The following is a 17,326-nucleotide window of genomic DNA, read 5'->3' on the forward strand; positions in this document are numbered from 1 at the left end:
CTTTCCTTTGAGATGGTTTGTGTACTTGCTCTGAGGATTTGGTTGCTTTATCCGTAAAGCTAAAGTGAAATTTCAGGTCTCTCCATAGTGAAGCTTAATGTTCAGTCCTGGTTGCTGTGTTTGGTCAGAACTAGACCTGCTGTTCCTCCCACTCTTTATAAACATTGTCCCAGTGAGAGGGACAAGAGGACACAACAATGCATTGCCTTGTTGCATCTCAGTTGGCTTCATCTGGAACTAAATACACTAATTGTTAGTTAAGATCATTCAAAGGCAGCAGTGAATATGTTTTGTTCTTGTTCACAGTCCTCTGAATGGCCACTTCCACTGCAACCTCTGACCACATTGTTTCTAAAAGGAAATAGTATAATTTTTTAGTTCTGCACCAAAAAATTTAAAGCTTCGTAGCTTAATTTATAACGTTGAAACTGAGAGTTTAAATCAACATTTGAATGTTGCGCTTTTTTGTTTCTGCATGCCTATTCCCCTCTTTTTTTCCCCTCATAAATCTACACTCAATATCCCATAATGACAAAGCAAAAACAGGATTTAAGAATTGTTTGATGATTTATTAGAAACAAAAAACTGAAATATCACATTGACACAAGTATCCAGACCCAGATCCAGATCTCAGGTGCCTCTCATTTCTCTTGATCATGTGTGAGGTGTTTCTCTGATTGCAGTCCACCTGTGGTGAATTCAACTGATTAGAGTCACCAGTCTATAAAAGGTGTCACAGCCTACAGCTCGTGTCAGAACTCAAAACAAGCTGTGGGGTTGAAGGATCGTTCTGCAGAGCTTAGAGACAGAGTTGTGTAGAGGCACAGATCTTAAAGAAAATTCTGCTGCATTGGAGGTTTCTGAGAGCTCAGTGGCCTCCATGATTCTTAAATGCAAGAAGTTAGGAGCAACAGAGAATCTTTTTATGCATGAAAGACAAAAAAAAGCTCCTTAAGGCCTCCAAGAGTGTAAAACAGGCTGGACTTAAGCCCTACTAACATCTCTGGAGAGACCTGAAGATCTCAAGGTCTGTCTACTGATCCAACCTGCTACGAGACTGGCAGATCCAGACTCTGGCAAAATCCAGGTGTATCCAAAAAGCTTCAAACCAAGAAGAGTGGAGGTTGCAATTGCAGCCAAAGCGCTTCATAATTTCTCTTTCAGCTGAATGTGCAAATATTTGACACTATTTGCTCACACATTAAAGCTATATGAGGTGATAACAAGCCATAGTTGTACTACAGTTTCTTGTGCTGCCACCAAGTGGCCAAAATCAATGCATGCAAGCCTTAGCTTAATTTGAGTCACAGACTAAAAACATTCAAGATTTAGGATAACCTTTATTTGAGCTCCAAGAAGGCCTTTCGTCTAAAGGAACAAACAGAAGCACAAAACCAATCCTTCTACACGCTTACAGATTATGTACATTTCCCCTCATTTATCAGCTACATGTGAGCTTAGAATAGGAGGCATGAGGGCCTATCACTAATTCAAGAAGAGAACACCTTTGGGCACTTAAATAAATAAGAATAAACACAATAGTTGCAACTGGCAGACATCATTTAGAGGAAAATCTCTAACATGAACAGCAGTATCACCTGTACCTTGCTACAGCCAAATGGTACATTCTAGATTGAGGTACTTTAAGGTCCTACGGTGTTCACTGGTCTGTACAAATTTAAAATGAGACATTTAACATATTTGAAATCATCAGTCTTACTTTAACAATGATTTTAGTCAAATTAATTTGCCTGAGAACCTTGGTATGATACCAAATGTGACTAATGAATGAATCTACAACAGAATTCATTTGTCTCGAGAGAAGAGGAAAACAAACCCCTCGTAAAACCTCGGACATCAAGTTTTATTTTCATTTAATTAAACTGAGTGCTTTAAAAAATCACCGTGAAACCAAAAGTCTTCTCTGCAGGAGATGCAAGACAACTGAAAATAAAAATGGGTTCAGTGTCATCTTCACATTAATGACAAATAAAATACAAGGCTTCCAAAAGGCCTGTGCACAATCACACAGCTTTATATATACATGATACAAGAGTCTAAAATATCTACTGAGGTATCTGCTGGTCCAGTTATTTGCCCTCGAGCACCATCTGGATCTCTTTGGCGTCCAGAGTTTCATGTGTCAGCAGAGCGTCTGCGAGCTTCTTGTGCTCCTTACTGTACGTCTTCAGGATGTTTTTAGCTCGTTCGTACGAGTCCTGGATGGAAGATGAAAGCGATTAAGTATTTATACATCAGTAAATTAAACAAACTAAATCTGAGAGTGCGGTGGGAAAACTCACCTTCAGTAAAGCCCTGACTTCCTGTTCAATAGCAGCTTGTGTCTCGGGGCTCTGCTTGGTCACGTCACCGTAGGTCATGACACCGAGCTGCAACAAAACACAAATTACACCCTTGGGTTGGATGAACAAAAGACCTTCTCATGCATTAGTCACCTGTGGTTAGTGATCATTAAAAGCTGTGAGATATTTTCTTTCAGGAGTCAGACAGAGATTTCTTTGTCTGAGGTGTAATTATATGTTACGTTATCGTTAGAAGACTGCAGGTTTTTATTCCAGCTTAACAATAAATCAGAGTTTTTATGTTTGTGGAAAGGATCAAAAATGTTCCCAAATCAACCACACAAACATAAGCGTTACCTTGTCGCTCATGCCGAACCTGGTCACCATCATTTTTGCTATTCTGGTTGCTCCGTCAAAGTCGCTGGAGGCTCCTAAAATGCACAATAGCAGGAGGAGATTGAAACTAATGCTGCATCACAAACAACCAAAAACATAGTCAATATTAGCAGATATGCACTACAATATACAATATACAGACGTGAAACAGTTCTGAGGTCATTGCATTTGTAAACAAAAGACTTGTTAAACACCAGGAGAAATATTACAAGAAAAAAGAAATTATGCATTCAAAATCAAGACACAAATTTGTTTTAAGTCTTTGAAACTGCACAATTTTTAACTAAAGATTAAAGTATTTTTTCTATAACAGCTTTTCTGGTTGCTGATTGCACCCAAGCATAGATGAAACAAAGTCCTGTTATTCTTGTACCAGTAGTGATGTGGTCATCTCCAAAGATGAGCTCCTCTGCTACTCGACCGCCCATACTGACGTCCATCTGAGCCAGCAGCTGAGCTCTCGTCTCACTCCAGCGGTCATTCTCTGGGAGCATGGACACCTGGAGGACAGAGACGAGGACAAAACTGATAAACTTTGGATCAAAAAAGTGATACAAGCGTTACTGATGAGAAATATGAGAAGCGCTCACGTGGCCAAGAGTTGGTCCTCTGGGCATGATGGTGGCCTTATTGATGGGCATTGCATCTTTGGTGTAATAGGCAACAATGGCATGGCCGGACTCGTGGTAGGCAGTTATGGTCTTATTCTGCTTGTCGATTTCAACACTCCTCCTCTCAGGGCCTGGTGAGAAAAGAACAAAAAAAAAGCTTTTAAATAGAGGTTTTCCATCTCATCTTATCTCTGGTTGACATTCTTCCTAACTGGTGTGTGTTGTTAAGAACACATCTAAACACTGAGTATATTCACCCATGAGGATTTTGTCCTTAGCGAACTCCAGATCCGACATTGTGACCATCTCTTTCCCGTCCACGGCTGCCTTCAGGGCGGCCTGGTTCACCAGGTTCTCCAGCTCGGCCCCGGAGAAGCCCACTGTGCCTCGGGCGATAATCTCTGCTTCCACAGCTGTGAAAGAGCACGACAATAGAAAATGTTTTCTTTATAAAGGTGGTCGGTGAGACAATGGTTTCCTTTACAGAAATGGCAAACAAAGGTAATGTCAAAGCTTTAACAAGGTTTCTATTGATAAGAAAGCTATCGTGCAGAATCTGAGACCTACCAGGGTCCACTTTGATCTTGGTGAGATACCAGTTGAGGATTTCAGTGCGTCCTTTCACATCAGGGCGAGGGACCGTCACCTGCATGTCAAACCTTCCTGGCCTCACCAGAGCGCTGAAAAGAAGAAGCAAAGTAGTTAGGGCTGTGCCAAATAGTTCAAATATTCATTCACAATTTTCACATTACGTAAGTCTTGAATCAGCATTTTAATTCTGCACACCTTTTGTGCAGATAAAGATTAGATTACACAAATATTACTACTGTTACACGATTTGTTAGATTTCAGTGATGGCTGAGCGGGTTTGATCCTTACTCATGTGATCCAAACATTTTCAATAACTCTGTTTTAAGCCCAAAAGTCAAACTTTGTTGGGAAAAGATATAATAACCTTAATTAAACATTAATTCAGTAAAGTAAGTTGATTTAATACTTAAAGAAAATGTAAAAACACTCTCATTTTATCCAAATAATCCCTTTATTGAAACTGAAGATTTTGTTTAGGAAGATGTCTTAAGTTACAATGACAGACATGAAAAGCTTCTCATGAAAAGCTTTGAATGTAAACAAATGACACTTACAGCACTAAGTGTAATACTAATTAAGATTCATAGATTCTTAATTGCATCATGACTTAGCAACACACAACACATTTTATGAATGTGCTGTGAAAATGTGACATCAAAAATCACTGTATGGATTGAAGTTGTTGTCTTAGTGCAGTCAATAAACAGGTCAGGGGTCAGTTTATATTCAGAGTGTTTATTCTGTCATTTGTGTACATGAAATGGTCCCTTACACAAACTAGGACAAGGCCGCAAGGATAAAAGAGACGCTGGCATCTGTCCGAGGGTAAAGGTCAGTGTGGGACTAAAAAAATCGGAACAGTTTTGTACACATGAACTTTATCTACATGATGTGTAGACTGACCTTATTTCAGACTCAATTTCAAACTGGTAAATCAACATTAGGTTATTCTACTTAAAAGAGAAGTGAAGTCAGGGGGACGAAAAAAAAATGTAAACATACTTATCCAAAGCTTCTGCAAAGTTTGTAGCACCAACAACGATGACGCCTTCATTTGGTTTAAACCTGTAAAATATTAATGAGAAAATGAAGTGAAAGTTCTTGTCAGAAACCATTGACACTATGTCATTTTGAAAACGTCAAAAACGGAGAAGCTGACCCGTCCATTTCTGCCAGCAGCTGGTTGATGGTTTGTCTGGAATAGGGATGCATCGGAGACTCGATCCTCTTTCCGCCAACGCTGTCCAGCTCATCGATGAAGATGACACATGGAGCATTAGCTTTTGCCTCTTCTGCAAACCAAAAAAAAGAGAGATTTTAGTTTTTTGGTTAAATCTTAAGCTGGTTACTCACATTTTTCTCACAACTTACTGAAAAGGTTCCTGATTCGGCTCGCACCAACGCCCACAAACATCTCATCAAACTCGGATCCGGAGGCGTAGTAGAAAGGCACATCAGCCTCCCCAGCTATCGCCCGAGCTAACAGAGTCTTTCCTGTGCCTGGTGGACCAACAAGGAGGATTCCTGAGAGGAGATAAAAAAACAACAATATCAAAACATATTCAAGAATTACAAAATTTGTACATTTTCCAGGATAATAAAACAAATAGAAATGAACATGTGGAGAAATGATAAAATACCTTTAGGCAGTTTTCCGCCCAGAACAGTAAACTTCTGGGGGTTCTTGAGAAACTCGACAACATCTTGCAATTCGTTCTTCGCCTCCTCCACTCCTTTGACGTGCTCAAATGTCACATTCTTCATCTGGATGGGGTCGACTGCGGAGTCGAGACCAGATGTGGTGCGGAACCTCACTGTGAAATCCCAAAACAGCAAGGTCAGTATGATAACACCAGAAAACTTTTCAGGGTCTCAAAATGATGGACAATGTAGCTGCTGGTTACAATATTTTTTTTACTGCGCAACAAATGTAAATATGAAGATGCAAATTTACACTGTTATATATCTGAATACATTCAGCACACTGGCATGAAAATGATACATATTTGAAATCGACACTTAAGTATTACTACAGAGGAATATGCAGCAGAACAGTCAGTCAAACTCTATGTGCACCCTTCAAGAGAGACATTGTGTCTCATCAGCTAAACTTTAACCCTTCAAAAAACTTTTGGGTTATTTCCTTTTGAGTTGCTCATTACCTTTGTCCCATGTTTTTTAAAAAGGAATCAAGCCTATGTGTGTGTTCAGGTTTAAAACAGTTAAGGTTATAACTTAAAAGGTCCAAATTAAAAACACATTTTTAAGCTGAAAATAAGCTCAAGAAAAACACTTAAATCTTTGTGTATAGTAACAAGCTTTGTTCTAGTTGCAGTGTGCGTGGAGGCTTGTGAGTTGCAAGCATAGGAGAGAATAAAAACTGACACAAACCAGCATCAGAAAAGGAGCCTTTACCCGAGAGAAACGGGGTTCTCGACAACCCATAAATGCCAAGAAGAAGGAGCACCAACAGGATCAACCTGGTTCTCCTCAGCGAGTCTGTCCAAACAGAGCAGAGAAAAAGATGAGTTAACCTTTCTGTCAAACACAGATCGCTCTGTGTTTAACTCTGCCTCCCTGCACATGCCTTGCGTTCTCTGAGTGAAGGCCTGAGACCTCATGAACCCCTCGGTGAAACCCGTCTTGAAAGCTTCTTGCTGGTTTTGTGGAAGGTTTTTTTGTTTCAACAGTTGGTCCAGTGATTGTGTTTCTGGTCCCTTTTCCCTCTGAAGCAAACCCTGTGAGAGAGAAAGAGGGAGAGGTGGCTGTTAGCGCTTCAAAATCAAACCCTTTTTACTTCATCTGCTCCAAATTATTTTGGCATCTTAAAATAAGTCCCGCTAGTCTTTGCTGACCTTCATGAAGGCTGGTGTGTAGGCTTCAGACTCCACCGGACCATCATAACCAGACTCCACTCGTCTGGTCTTTGATCGAAGTGTCTTGAAACCTCGACTCTGGACCCATACTACATAGACACACACATGGAAAGCCAAAAAATGCCAAGCCATTCATACACACTGGATAACTTACACACAGCAGGTCGGGTATTTAAAGTCGGTTTCTTACAAGGCAAGAAGTGTAGCTCTGCGCAGGCTTCTTTTAGAGGACTGTGGTATTGTCTGTGGAATATTGGGGAGCCAAAAACTCCCAACCTTTTCTGCGAAAACCCTGTCAGACAAAAAGAGCAAATCCTTTGTTTCACTTTACATGATAAATACATTAATAAATGTGTAAAATTAGTGTTCTGTAGTAACACAGTTGCATCAGACTCGTCAGACGACAGCTTTTAATAAAGACTTTCTCAGAAAACAATGAAGCTGAGAAGCCTGCAGTGCTCACCATGCTTGTTGTGAAAGAAGCTGTCTGAAGAAACGTGACTCGACCTCCATATCGAAGGAACAGCGGGAGGTTCCTCTGGTGCTGGTAGAGGCAGTAACCTGCTGACCAGCTCATCCAGCTGACTCGCTCTGATCTCTGATAGGCCAAGATCCTTCAGATTCACACTCGGCTGAAAAATAAAAACACCAAAAGAAGGTTATTTACAATTTTTTAAGATAAACCATTTATTGTGTGATGCTTTTTAGAGCCTATAAAAATCTGCCTCTTAAACATATTGACATAGAGGATGTCGCATGAAAGAGACAGACCAAGAATACATTTCTAAACAAGTATAAAACTGGAAAAACAGCTGGATTTGTATTTTCAAAGTGTAATGCTGCTGATCGGGTTATTACTTTGTGCTTAAGAAAATTCCACTATCGAAGATCATGCATGTTTCCCCTTATTTTCAACGCTGTTTTATTTTTTACAGGAAATCTTTTTTGAAAGAATAATGTAAAACATATTTGATAGCTTTCATAAATTGATTTTGTAGGAATATCTTGCTAAAAGTTAATTGTTTTTACTTCATTTTTTATTCTTTACTTTTTTTAATAGATTTTTTTCTACTCTATGTTTCAGTTCTTTACTGTTGCAGTACTTGGCCAGATTTTATTTTATTAATTCTCATATTTTAATTCCTCTCAATATGTTAACTGTATGTCTAATGTTTGCACCAAAAACCAACATAAATTCCTTAAAGGTAAAAACAACTACATGATATATCTGATTCTGATTATTTCAGACAAAAAACACCAATTTACTGCAACAGATCTATTGTTTACCATTAGCTGTCCAACATAAGTCGTGTACAGTGTGATTGGTTTTTGTTTTGCATTACCAGTGAAGTAAAGGAAAGAAATCTATGCATGTGAAGACAATTTCAGACCAAAGCCATTGGTGATTGTGTACGGTGTCCATCTCACCTCTTTCAGATATGAAGTGTGCTCTGGGATGAAGTCTTTGTGCAGCGTCTGGACTGAAGCTGTGGCTGAGCTCTTCAGAGAGTGGAGGGCATTGATGAGCTGGCTGAGGGGCACAATCATCTGCCAGATACATGAACACAGGCTGAAGAGCAGACTTTCAACACATGAGGGCATGCATAATCATGCAGTAAACACTCACACAAGTTACTGTTTTAAAAAAATGAAGTTGTGCTGTATTTTATATGAATATTCAGACAGGAGAGTGCAGCAGGGCTGTTATATCAGTGTTATTCACGCTGACCCGCAGGGCTCTCCGCCAACAGAGAGCAGTATGGGCCACATAAGTTGATTACATAACCTCAATTCTTTGAAAACTAAGTTACCATTTCATAAACATAAAGCCTGGCTCTTAATATAAATATCAGATGGGTAAAGTTATGGCTAAAATAGCGCGTGCAGAGCTAACGGGGCTTTAAAGTAGCTTACTATGACAACGTGACGTAAGCATGGGCTGATTATGAAGAGGTCTAACGTTAGCTTTTAGTGCTAATATTAGCAGAGCTAGGTTGTCATTGACCATCAAAACAAGACATAAACTATGACAAGATAAATAGATCATATTATTGATATAACTACAGGGAAACACTGGCTTTATATGTAAAACGTATGTGATCAGAAGAGCACACATTGGCAAACGTTAGCTTAATAAAAAAATGCTATCCAGTCGGTTTACCTGCTGAGGCTGAAACGAGGTTGACAGCGAAAACATTTTTATTGCCGGATTATAATCCAAAATCAGGAGTTGGAGGGTTAACAGGTGAGGAGAGACCCTCTCTACAAGTCAAATAGACCAGTCCTCTAGGGAGCGGTGTCCTTTGTATTTTCCTTGTTACACAACTTTCAGCGGCTTAGCTAATAACAGCAAATGGATTCTCCGGCATCTGAGGTCAAATGGACTACAAAATGACGTCAGTGGAAGAACTACCGGTTGCGTCATCACAGCTTTGTGGACGATCGGCAAATTAAAATCAGAAATATTGATTAAAACGTTAAAACAGAAATCGCTTATGAAAAAAATAACCTTCTTTTTATTATGTGCCCTACATAAAAATTATCATTATCACGGAGTTTTTTTTCATTTACTTCTTTTTGTGTGTAATCCTTACTGCCTGATCAAAATTAAAATATATAAAAAAATCTTAATCATAGATAAGTGATAGTAGTAGTAATTAGTTAATTACAAGAATTTCACAGTTTGAGTACAAAATACAAAATTAAAGAGCAGAAAAAAAACACAAATACATTTTTTCTAGTTCCATCAGGTAATTTGTTTTGACAAATGTTGATAAACTTAACAATTTCACACAACTGAATATAACTGATTAATAACAGATACTTTACTTAAGCACACATTAAGAACATTAATGCTTTACGCACAGGCGGTTACTTGAACAACCAAAAATGAACGGAAGGTCAGAGGACCCCGCGAAAGAGCAGCGAATTCAAAATTTCAAAACAAACCCGAGATTGTTGTTCAACATGCAAGTTGTTTATTCTGCGTTAGCTAGCTTTTGAAAACTTGTAATAAAAAATGGACGCGGATGAAAAGCACGACTCCAGCACAAATGATAAAACGGTGGAAATTCCCAAACCGCCTTCAATCGAGGATTTCATCGTCCTGAAGCCCGTCAGCCGCGGCGCTTTTGGCAAAGTCTACCTCGCAAGGAAGAAGTGCAATGCGCGATTATACGCCATTAAGGTCAGTGCGTTTGGTCTTTGACAACGTTGAATCGTTCAGTCAGACTCCTTTTAGTTAAAAATACTATTTTTTTTTTCATCTAGGTGATGAAGAAAGCAGACATGGTTGATAAAAATATGACGGGCCAGATGAAGGCAGAGAGAGATGCACTCGCTTTGAGCAAAAGCCCCTTTGTGGTTCACCTGTTTTACTCCCTTCAGACAGCCACCAAGATCTATCTGGTAACACCCTGAAAATATTGACGCTTTTACAGTGATTTTGTGAAGTTATGCATACAGTTAGTTAATGTTAAATCTGTATATTCATGTTGCTTACAGGTAATGGAGTACCTAATCGGCGGAGATGTCAAGTCTCTGCTTCACATATATGGATATTTCGACCAGGATATGTCCGTAAAATACATTTCAGAGGTTGCACTGGCTTTGGACTACCTCCATCGTCATTGTATAATCCACAGGTACAAAAAAAATAAAAAATTGTACTATACACAATCAATAAATCATATAGTATAATCAACACAAAATTAAATAATAAAAAAGATCAACACTGTAGAACAGGTAAATATATAAAAAGTGCATACTGACTATGGCTATATCACTCATTTTGTAAACATGCTGTTACCAGTCCTGCTCATAGGTCAGGTGGAGCGTTGGACAGCATGTGCTCAGCATGTTTTGAGAAAAAAAATATGCAGCTTTTGCAAGTTGAAAATTGTGTGTTGTTGCAATGCGATGTTGGTTTGAATGTGATTAATAGTTCAACCATAATGTATAACACCAATTAGCTCATGGGTGACAATGTGTGACCTGGAAATTGACATGATTTATAATATTTTAGGGACCTGAAGCCCGACAACATGCTGATATCCAATGAAGGCCACATCAAGCTGACAGATTTTGGTCTTTCCAAAGTCAAGCTTGACAGAGGTATGAAGTCCCATCAGCTTGACACTTTTATGACCATCAACACCAGTAATGTTTTAAATATTTCTTTTGTTTTATCTCTGTGCTCTTTATCAGAGCTGAGTCTTATGGATATCCTTACCACTCCATCCTTGGCTAAACCTAAGAAAGATTACTTCCGCACCCCGGGTCAAGTCCTCTCCTTAATCAGCTCCCTTGGCTTTGTAAGTGAATGTGCATGAAGAAATGCCCTTGTTTCATGCTTTATGGAGAGTTTATGTTGATGAATGATGACTCCTTCATTTTATCGAACACAGAATTCACCTGCAGGAGAAGGCAGGCGTCACTGCAGTGCGTCTGCTGTGTCCAGTCCCATGTCCTGTGGCAAAATAAAACAGAAGACGAGCTCTCTTGGTTCTCCCTTGATGAAGAAAAAACATCAGCTGCAGTCTCCGGCTTGCTGCCCTTGGAAAACGGGTATGTCATGGTGGTAGAGAGTTTTGTTTTTCATTCATTAGGCTTGTGGAATAGCTGGCTCTTACTACAGCTGTCTGGTTAGATCTTGGAAATTAAAATGAGTTTCTGTATTGTCTCCATAGGACCCAACAACATGGTGCTTAGTCCTCATAATTTGGCTAAAAATCTGACCCCCTCACTGCTGAAAACCAGGAGGAGGTTTGAGACGATGAGCGCAGGCAGCACCACTGACCTTGAAGGTGACATCAGTCCACTGTGGGAGTGTGAGGAGGTCGGTGATTGTAACTTTATGCACTTTATGTCCATTAAACAATTTTAAGTTTGGATAACGGGAGTCCTGACCAACATATTCACCCTAAAATCTTAATTTAAATAATTTAACAAGTTTTCCTGTTAAGTGTTTTGTGTGTGATGTCTGAGAACTTTCCTTTTCTTTCTTTCCTTTTTTCAGAAAGAAAATGAACAGAGGGGGAGAGAGCGATCTCAGTCCAAAGTGCCTCATCAGGACTCTGCACCCACAAATCTGACCACATTTGGTTTCTCTGCCGAGGCCACCAGCAACCAGTCAGATCCAGTCCATCTAACAGAAAAGAGGCCTCATGCCAGCAAACTGGAGTCTGTTCCCACAGCTGAGGATGATTTTTGCCTCTCAGCTCCGTCTGTAAAAAGAACATTTTCTGATGTTGAGAAAAGCCCAGAACCCCCGGACAACCAAGCCAAGAAGCGTAATGCAGCTTATAAGAGATGCTTCGAGATTCCAGAGGAGACTGTGAGGTTTCACACCGGCCTGACTGGAACATTTTCCACCATTCAAATAGGTGACTTCATGGCCTCCACAGAGGGGATCCGGTCAGCTGAAGACCGGATCCCAAAGCGCTCCAGTCCCATCGCTGTGGCCAAAACTCTGTTTAGTGAACTGGAGGAGCCAACAGAGGACGTGTTTGAGGACGCAGCCAAAGATCTGTCACACACAAGCTTCACATCACCAATCGCCGGGAACAGCGACATTTGCAGGAGCTTGAGCCTCGACTCTGACGGGTCCATGCACGAAACGTCTCCCACTATTGACAGCCGTGCATCTCTCAAGCCAAGAGAGTTTTACCAAAACAGGACTTCAGTGTCATCAATGGAGCAAGAGGAAAATAAAGATTCTTTCATTACTGAATCACTCCCACAGACTCCATCTGCTGTCACCACTGAAACACCCAAACTCGGTAACCTCGCCCACAGAGGATCTCAGTGCTCCTTTCTGAACCGGCTCCCTGATCTGGCCTGCAGTGTCGCACAGTCCTCCTCTTTCCTCAAGCCAAGAAATGTTGTAGCTTTCCGGAGCTACTGCAGCTCCATTAACCGCTCCAACATGTCGGGGGTGTCCCGGTTTAGCATTGGTTCTGTTGACGCTATGGACGTGTCCACAGCCGCTTCCTATCACTGTGCGTCTGGCAGCGCAACACCAGTGCAGAGAAGACCCAGCTCCAACAGCTCCCTCAGTCAGGTAAAACTACAAGAACAGTCTGTGATGAGGTGAAGCTGAGGACTGAGAATTTGGCTTTGTTTGTTATTTAATAAATATTTTAATTATTTCAAACACTATTGAAATGTATTCATGTAAAAATAACGTGGATGAAAGTCTTTTACCCAATGAAGCAGAAATAAAGGTATCAAGTGAAGCACTCTGTTGGTATCGGTGTCATATAAAGGGCACTGGTATTTGTACAGGTATTGTTTTTTTGTTTTTTGTTTTTTTAAATAATACCCAGCCCTAATGGGATAAAACATCGTCACGCTGTCAAATTGTATTAGTGTACAAATAATTTGGATGGGAGCGTTTCACCCAATGAAGCAGAAACAAGTATCAAATAAAGTACTCTATTGATATCAGTATCATTTTAAATATGTAATAAATATTTGAATAGTTTAAAGATAACTTGGATGAGAGCGTTTTACACAATGAAGCAGATAAAAAAAAATGTAGCAAATGCAGTACTCTATTGGTATCATTTTTAGAGCACTGGTATTTGTATTCATTTTTGTTATTTATTATTTCGGTATTTATTTTTAAATAATACCCATTTTATTTCCTTTCCACACCAGACTCCGCAGCCCATGTCCACCTCTCACACGCCCTTCAGGACCCCAAAGAGTGTCCGACGGGGAGCGCTGCCTGTTGAGGGTGCACCCATTTTAGGAACTCCAGACTATTTGGCTCCAGAGCTTCTCTTGGGAAAACCACATGGTAAGACAAAGAAATGCAAAATTCCAAGTACAACAAGCCAAAAAATAGCCCTACACAGACTTATAGTACTGACATTGGACGGTTGACACTGTAGTCATTGTGACAGACCTTCTCTTTGAGTTTCAGGAAGTTTACAGTGTGGTAAGTTTATAACGATGTTGCTGTTTGTGCAAGCGAGCTTGCATGTGTTCACCCAGCCTGCTAATACGCTAGCGGACATGAGCTGATTGTTTCCCCCATTCTCCTTTTCCCCCCACTGGTTCTGTTTCTGCCCCTTGGACTGGTGAACACTGGGCCTGATCAGAGGGATGCATTTTAAACATGTGATTACAAAAGCTAAAATAATGGGATCATTTTCTAACATTACGCTAACAACACTGTTAACAACTGGGGAATCAGTTGTGCTTTTTACTGGAAAAAGGGGTTTGTCTGCTTTAAAATCTGCAGATTTGGGGCAAATGTGGCACATAGTGAATGTGCTTTGGCATAGGCTTTTTTTGACATTTAGCAACTGACGTGCAAAATGTCACCTAATAATAACCTGTTGATCTGTTATTCCTTCAGATGTTTCCTGTCAGTCGCACTGTGTCATTTTGTAGCTGCTGTTTTAATTCATGTGCGTTTGTGACATAAAGATCCGGTGTGGCAGTGTTTATTCATCAGCTGTCAAGTATTTTTATTAACACAACAATAGATGATTTTAATAATTGAAATTTTAGCAGTTAATGAGATGAAAAATAACCTCTTTAACACTAGAATGCTATGCCCAAATATAAAGGGACGTGTGTGAGATTTGATTGTTAATGACTGATATGTACCTGTTGGTGAATGCAGGGTTCCCGCAGATCCTTAAACAGTCTTAAAAGACATTGAATTCATTAACCTAAAAATAAGGCCTTAATTGGTATTAAATTAATCATTCAGAAGTCTTAAAAATGCTCAGATGGCAAGTAAAATTGTATTAATCATTTTTTTCTGATGTTGCATGGTAAAATCTCAAAATAGTTGGTAACATCTTTTTTTTTGTAAAATAATTTAATGAATTCCTTTTCTTAAACTCGTCATGATGGGAAATGATTGAATCTCAAATGCAGAATACACACTTATTGTATGATAATATGTGTTCATTGTCTTCCACGTGTTCCACTACAAAAAGGGTTGTTTTTTTTAAAATTTGATGTCAATAATCTATCATTTTTACAATACAAAAAAGGATTTTTAACATTAAGATAAACATCTTGGCAAAAAAAAATGGCCTTTCAGTTTTGGTTATTAGAAAATTGGTCTTAAACTTAATTTAGAGTGGCATTAAAAAAAAGTCTTAAAAAGTCTTTAATCCTGAGATGCAGGAACCCTGAAAGAATGAAAGAAGTTTATTCTCTCCATCCTCAACCTAACTGAGTCCCTGCTTCTGCCACCGCAGTCTGATCAGTGCACACGCTAACAAGAATCACAGTGATTTGGTGTTTGAAGCCAGTAGCCGTGTGAAATGTGACTTTTTTTGTTTGCTTCCGTCCAGACTGCATGGTGGACTGGTGGGCGCTGGGTGTGTGTCTTTTCGAGTTCCTCACAGGTGTGCCACCTTTCAACGACGAGACGCCTCAACTGGTCTTCCAGAATATTCTCAACAGAGGTGAGTTTCTTTTACAAAAGCAACCAAACTGAAACCACAAAACCCTCTGAAATATTACACATTAGCTGAGGAACTGAACGCTGCTTCTTTTACCGTCTAACCGTCAACAACTTCAGATATTCCCTGGCCTGAGGAAGAGGAGGAACTGTCTGTAAACTCAAGAAATGCGATCGAAATTCTCCTGACCATGGACATGACAAAACGAGCTGGTCTTAAAGGTGAGGACCCCTTTTTCATTTTTAAAGGTTTCACATAGTTGGTCCTCAGGTGTTAATGTAGTTCATGAGTGTTTCTTTTTGGCGTTTTTGATCCGTCTCATCTATCGAGACTTTCTGGTGCGCAGAAAGATTTTTTTTTTTTTTTTACTTGTTGGCATTTGATTTTAATTTTATTGTTTTTAAAGTGACCTTAGATTTTTTTAAAGGCAGCATTTAAATAAAATGTTTTATTATAAATGGAATCTCATAACAAAATTCTAATATTGGCCTTCGATTCAACGCCCATTATAAGCAAATCTCATCGTATCGTTTTGCTTGAACGTCCACCAGAGCTCAAGTGTCACCCGCTGTTTGAGGGCTTGGACTGGGACAACCTGCAGAACCAGCCAATGCCTTTCATCCCTCAGCCAGAGGACGAAACCGACACCTCGTACTTTGACGCAAGAAACAACGCTCAGAACATCGCCGTGTCTGGCTTCAGTCTGTAGAGTTACAAAATTTGACAGCTGAAAGTTTTATTAAAGCAGCTGGTCAACAAATTTGGCTGTTGTTGAAGCATGTTCGCTTTATTTGTGGAAAAACTCAAAAAATCAGATCCATTATATAAATGAAAACACTGTAATGATGTAGATTCTGGTTGTTTCTCTGTTCAAAGTTGTAATATTTTAAAAAATTTTAACCTATGTGCAATCACTGGTCATTAGAGCCAAAAGAAAGGTTTATCTGTCACTCACTTACTTTTTTAAAAATGTAGTACTATAAAACATAGTTATGTCTCTTAAATTAGGCTCGTATACTAGCAAAATAGTATTTGCTCCTACTTTACTTCATTAGAGGCTTTGTTTCTGTTGTTATATTGACTAAATTCAAGATATTAGTGTATCTGTGTTCATGCAGATGTAGCTCCTCATCTTGACTCCCTATGCTGATGCACTCCATTTTTTGCTGCTCTGCTCATCATTGTGATGTTCCCCGAACCGGGTGGGCGGGCCCCCTGAATAATTTTCTCTTTGAGGGGTACAGGTCTGAAGAAAAACACGCTAATATATTCACTAATAATGTGTTTTATATGTAAATCTTGTTAATACCATTCAGTGTCATGTTGTGACAGAACCTTTTTTTGTTTGTTTGCTGCTTTTAAGTCATTTGTGTTTGTAATTTTGATGTGTTCTCCTTTCCATTTTCCACACTACTGCTTTTTAGACTTCACTGAGCTCTCAGCTACCTGTAATTTTTTTTATTTTGGTCACTCTAGAAAAAAGTAAAATACAAATAAAATCTTGTTTGTAACTTTATGTACTTTGTACCTTTTCTGCTAAATTATCTAACGTCACAATGACTAAATTTAGGTTAAATCTAAAATAATGCATGTTTAAAAAACAGTCTGGTCACTCAGTTAACCCTTTAACACCTGGATCAACATCAGTTTTGTTGTACTGCATTCAGGCGCCTTTCACAAGCATTTAAACCTCTGAAACCTGAGAAATTTGGTTTGATATTTTCTAAAAACATACGTAACTTGGCAAGAAATGTTCTGCAAATTGCAAAAAACTTTGTAAAAGGTCACAATTACATGAAATGATCTGAAAATTAATTTAGGAAGGGTTACATACTATGAAAAAAACAAAACAGGAAAAATGTTTAGAAAGCTACATTTATAATTCTTATGATGTAATATTCAAAACTGTTACAGGAAAAATGTGTTTTTTAGCACCTTTTAAAGGTCATTTTATCATTTAAGTTTTTAGCAATTTATTGCTATTTTTTGGGCCACCTTCCCATGTTTTTGAAAGAACTCAAGGTTTCAAAGGGTTAACAGAGTCTTCAAGTCCTTAAAAAGTCTTAAATTCCACTTTATAAGACATAGGGCCTTGAAAGTCATTAAATGGTCTTAAA

The 17,326-nt window shown here is 39.1% G+C and overlaps 2 protein-coding genes across 3 annotated transcripts; one reads left to right on the plus strand and one right to left on the minus strand.

The window, feature by feature from the left end:
* Positions 1–1,320: 1,320 nt before the first annotated feature.
* yme1l1a (YME1-like 1a) lies at positions 1,321–9,174 on the minus strand. Its single transcript, XM_042510394.2, has 18 exons — positions 8,939–9,174; positions 8,206–8,325; positions 7,241–7,409; positions 6,968–7,069; positions 6,757–6,866; positions 6,489–6,639; positions 6,293–6,400; positions 5,542–5,715; positions 5,273–5,425; positions 5,061–5,193; positions 4,904–4,966; positions 3,878–3,990; positions 3,568–3,723; positions 3,290–3,441; positions 3,073–3,199; positions 2,661–2,734; positions 2,304–2,390; positions 1,321–2,219 (listed from the first exon to the last, which is right to left on the minus strand). Exons 1-18 carry the CDS (start codon positions 8,972–8,974, stop codon positions 2,091–2,093), a joined length of 2,157 nt encoding a protein of 718 aa, XP_042366328.1. The 5' UTR covers positions 8,975–9,174; the 3' UTR covers positions 1,321–2,090.
* A 460-nt stretch (positions 9,175–9,634) lies between these two features.
* On the plus strand, positions 9,635–16,719 carry mastl (microtubule associated serine/threonine kinase-like). Of its 2 annotated transcripts, XM_088072245.1 has the most exons (13): positions 9,635–9,964; positions 10,048–10,185; positions 10,282–10,421; positions 10,802–10,890; positions 10,984–11,090; positions 11,184–11,343; positions 11,466–11,614; positions 11,795–12,838; positions 13,438–13,579; positions 13,706–13,720; positions 15,099–15,212; positions 15,329–15,430; positions 15,761–16,719. In XM_088072245.1, exons 1-13 carry the CDS (start codon positions 9,797–9,799, stop codon positions 15,916–15,918), a joined length of 2,526 nt encoding a protein of 841 aa, XP_087928371.1. In that variant the 5' UTR covers positions 9,635–9,796; the 3' UTR covers positions 15,919–16,719. The 2 variants fall into 2 exon arrangements, with proteins under 2 accessions (XP_087928371.1, XP_042366326.2); XM_042510392.2 differs by lacking the exon at positions 13,706–13,720 and having other exon boundaries at positions 9,636–9,964.
* The last annotated feature ends 607 nt before the right edge of the window (positions 16,720–17,326 follow it).

The sequence above is a fragment of the Plectropomus leopardus genome, chromosome 21, assembly GCF_026936395.1.
Source record: "Plectropomus leopardus strain MGB_pleo_1.0 chromosome 21, ASM2693639v1, whole genome shotgun sequence".
Lineage (NCBI taxonomy): Eukaryota > Metazoa > Chordata > Actinopteri > Perciformes > Serranidae > Plectropomus > Plectropomus leopardus.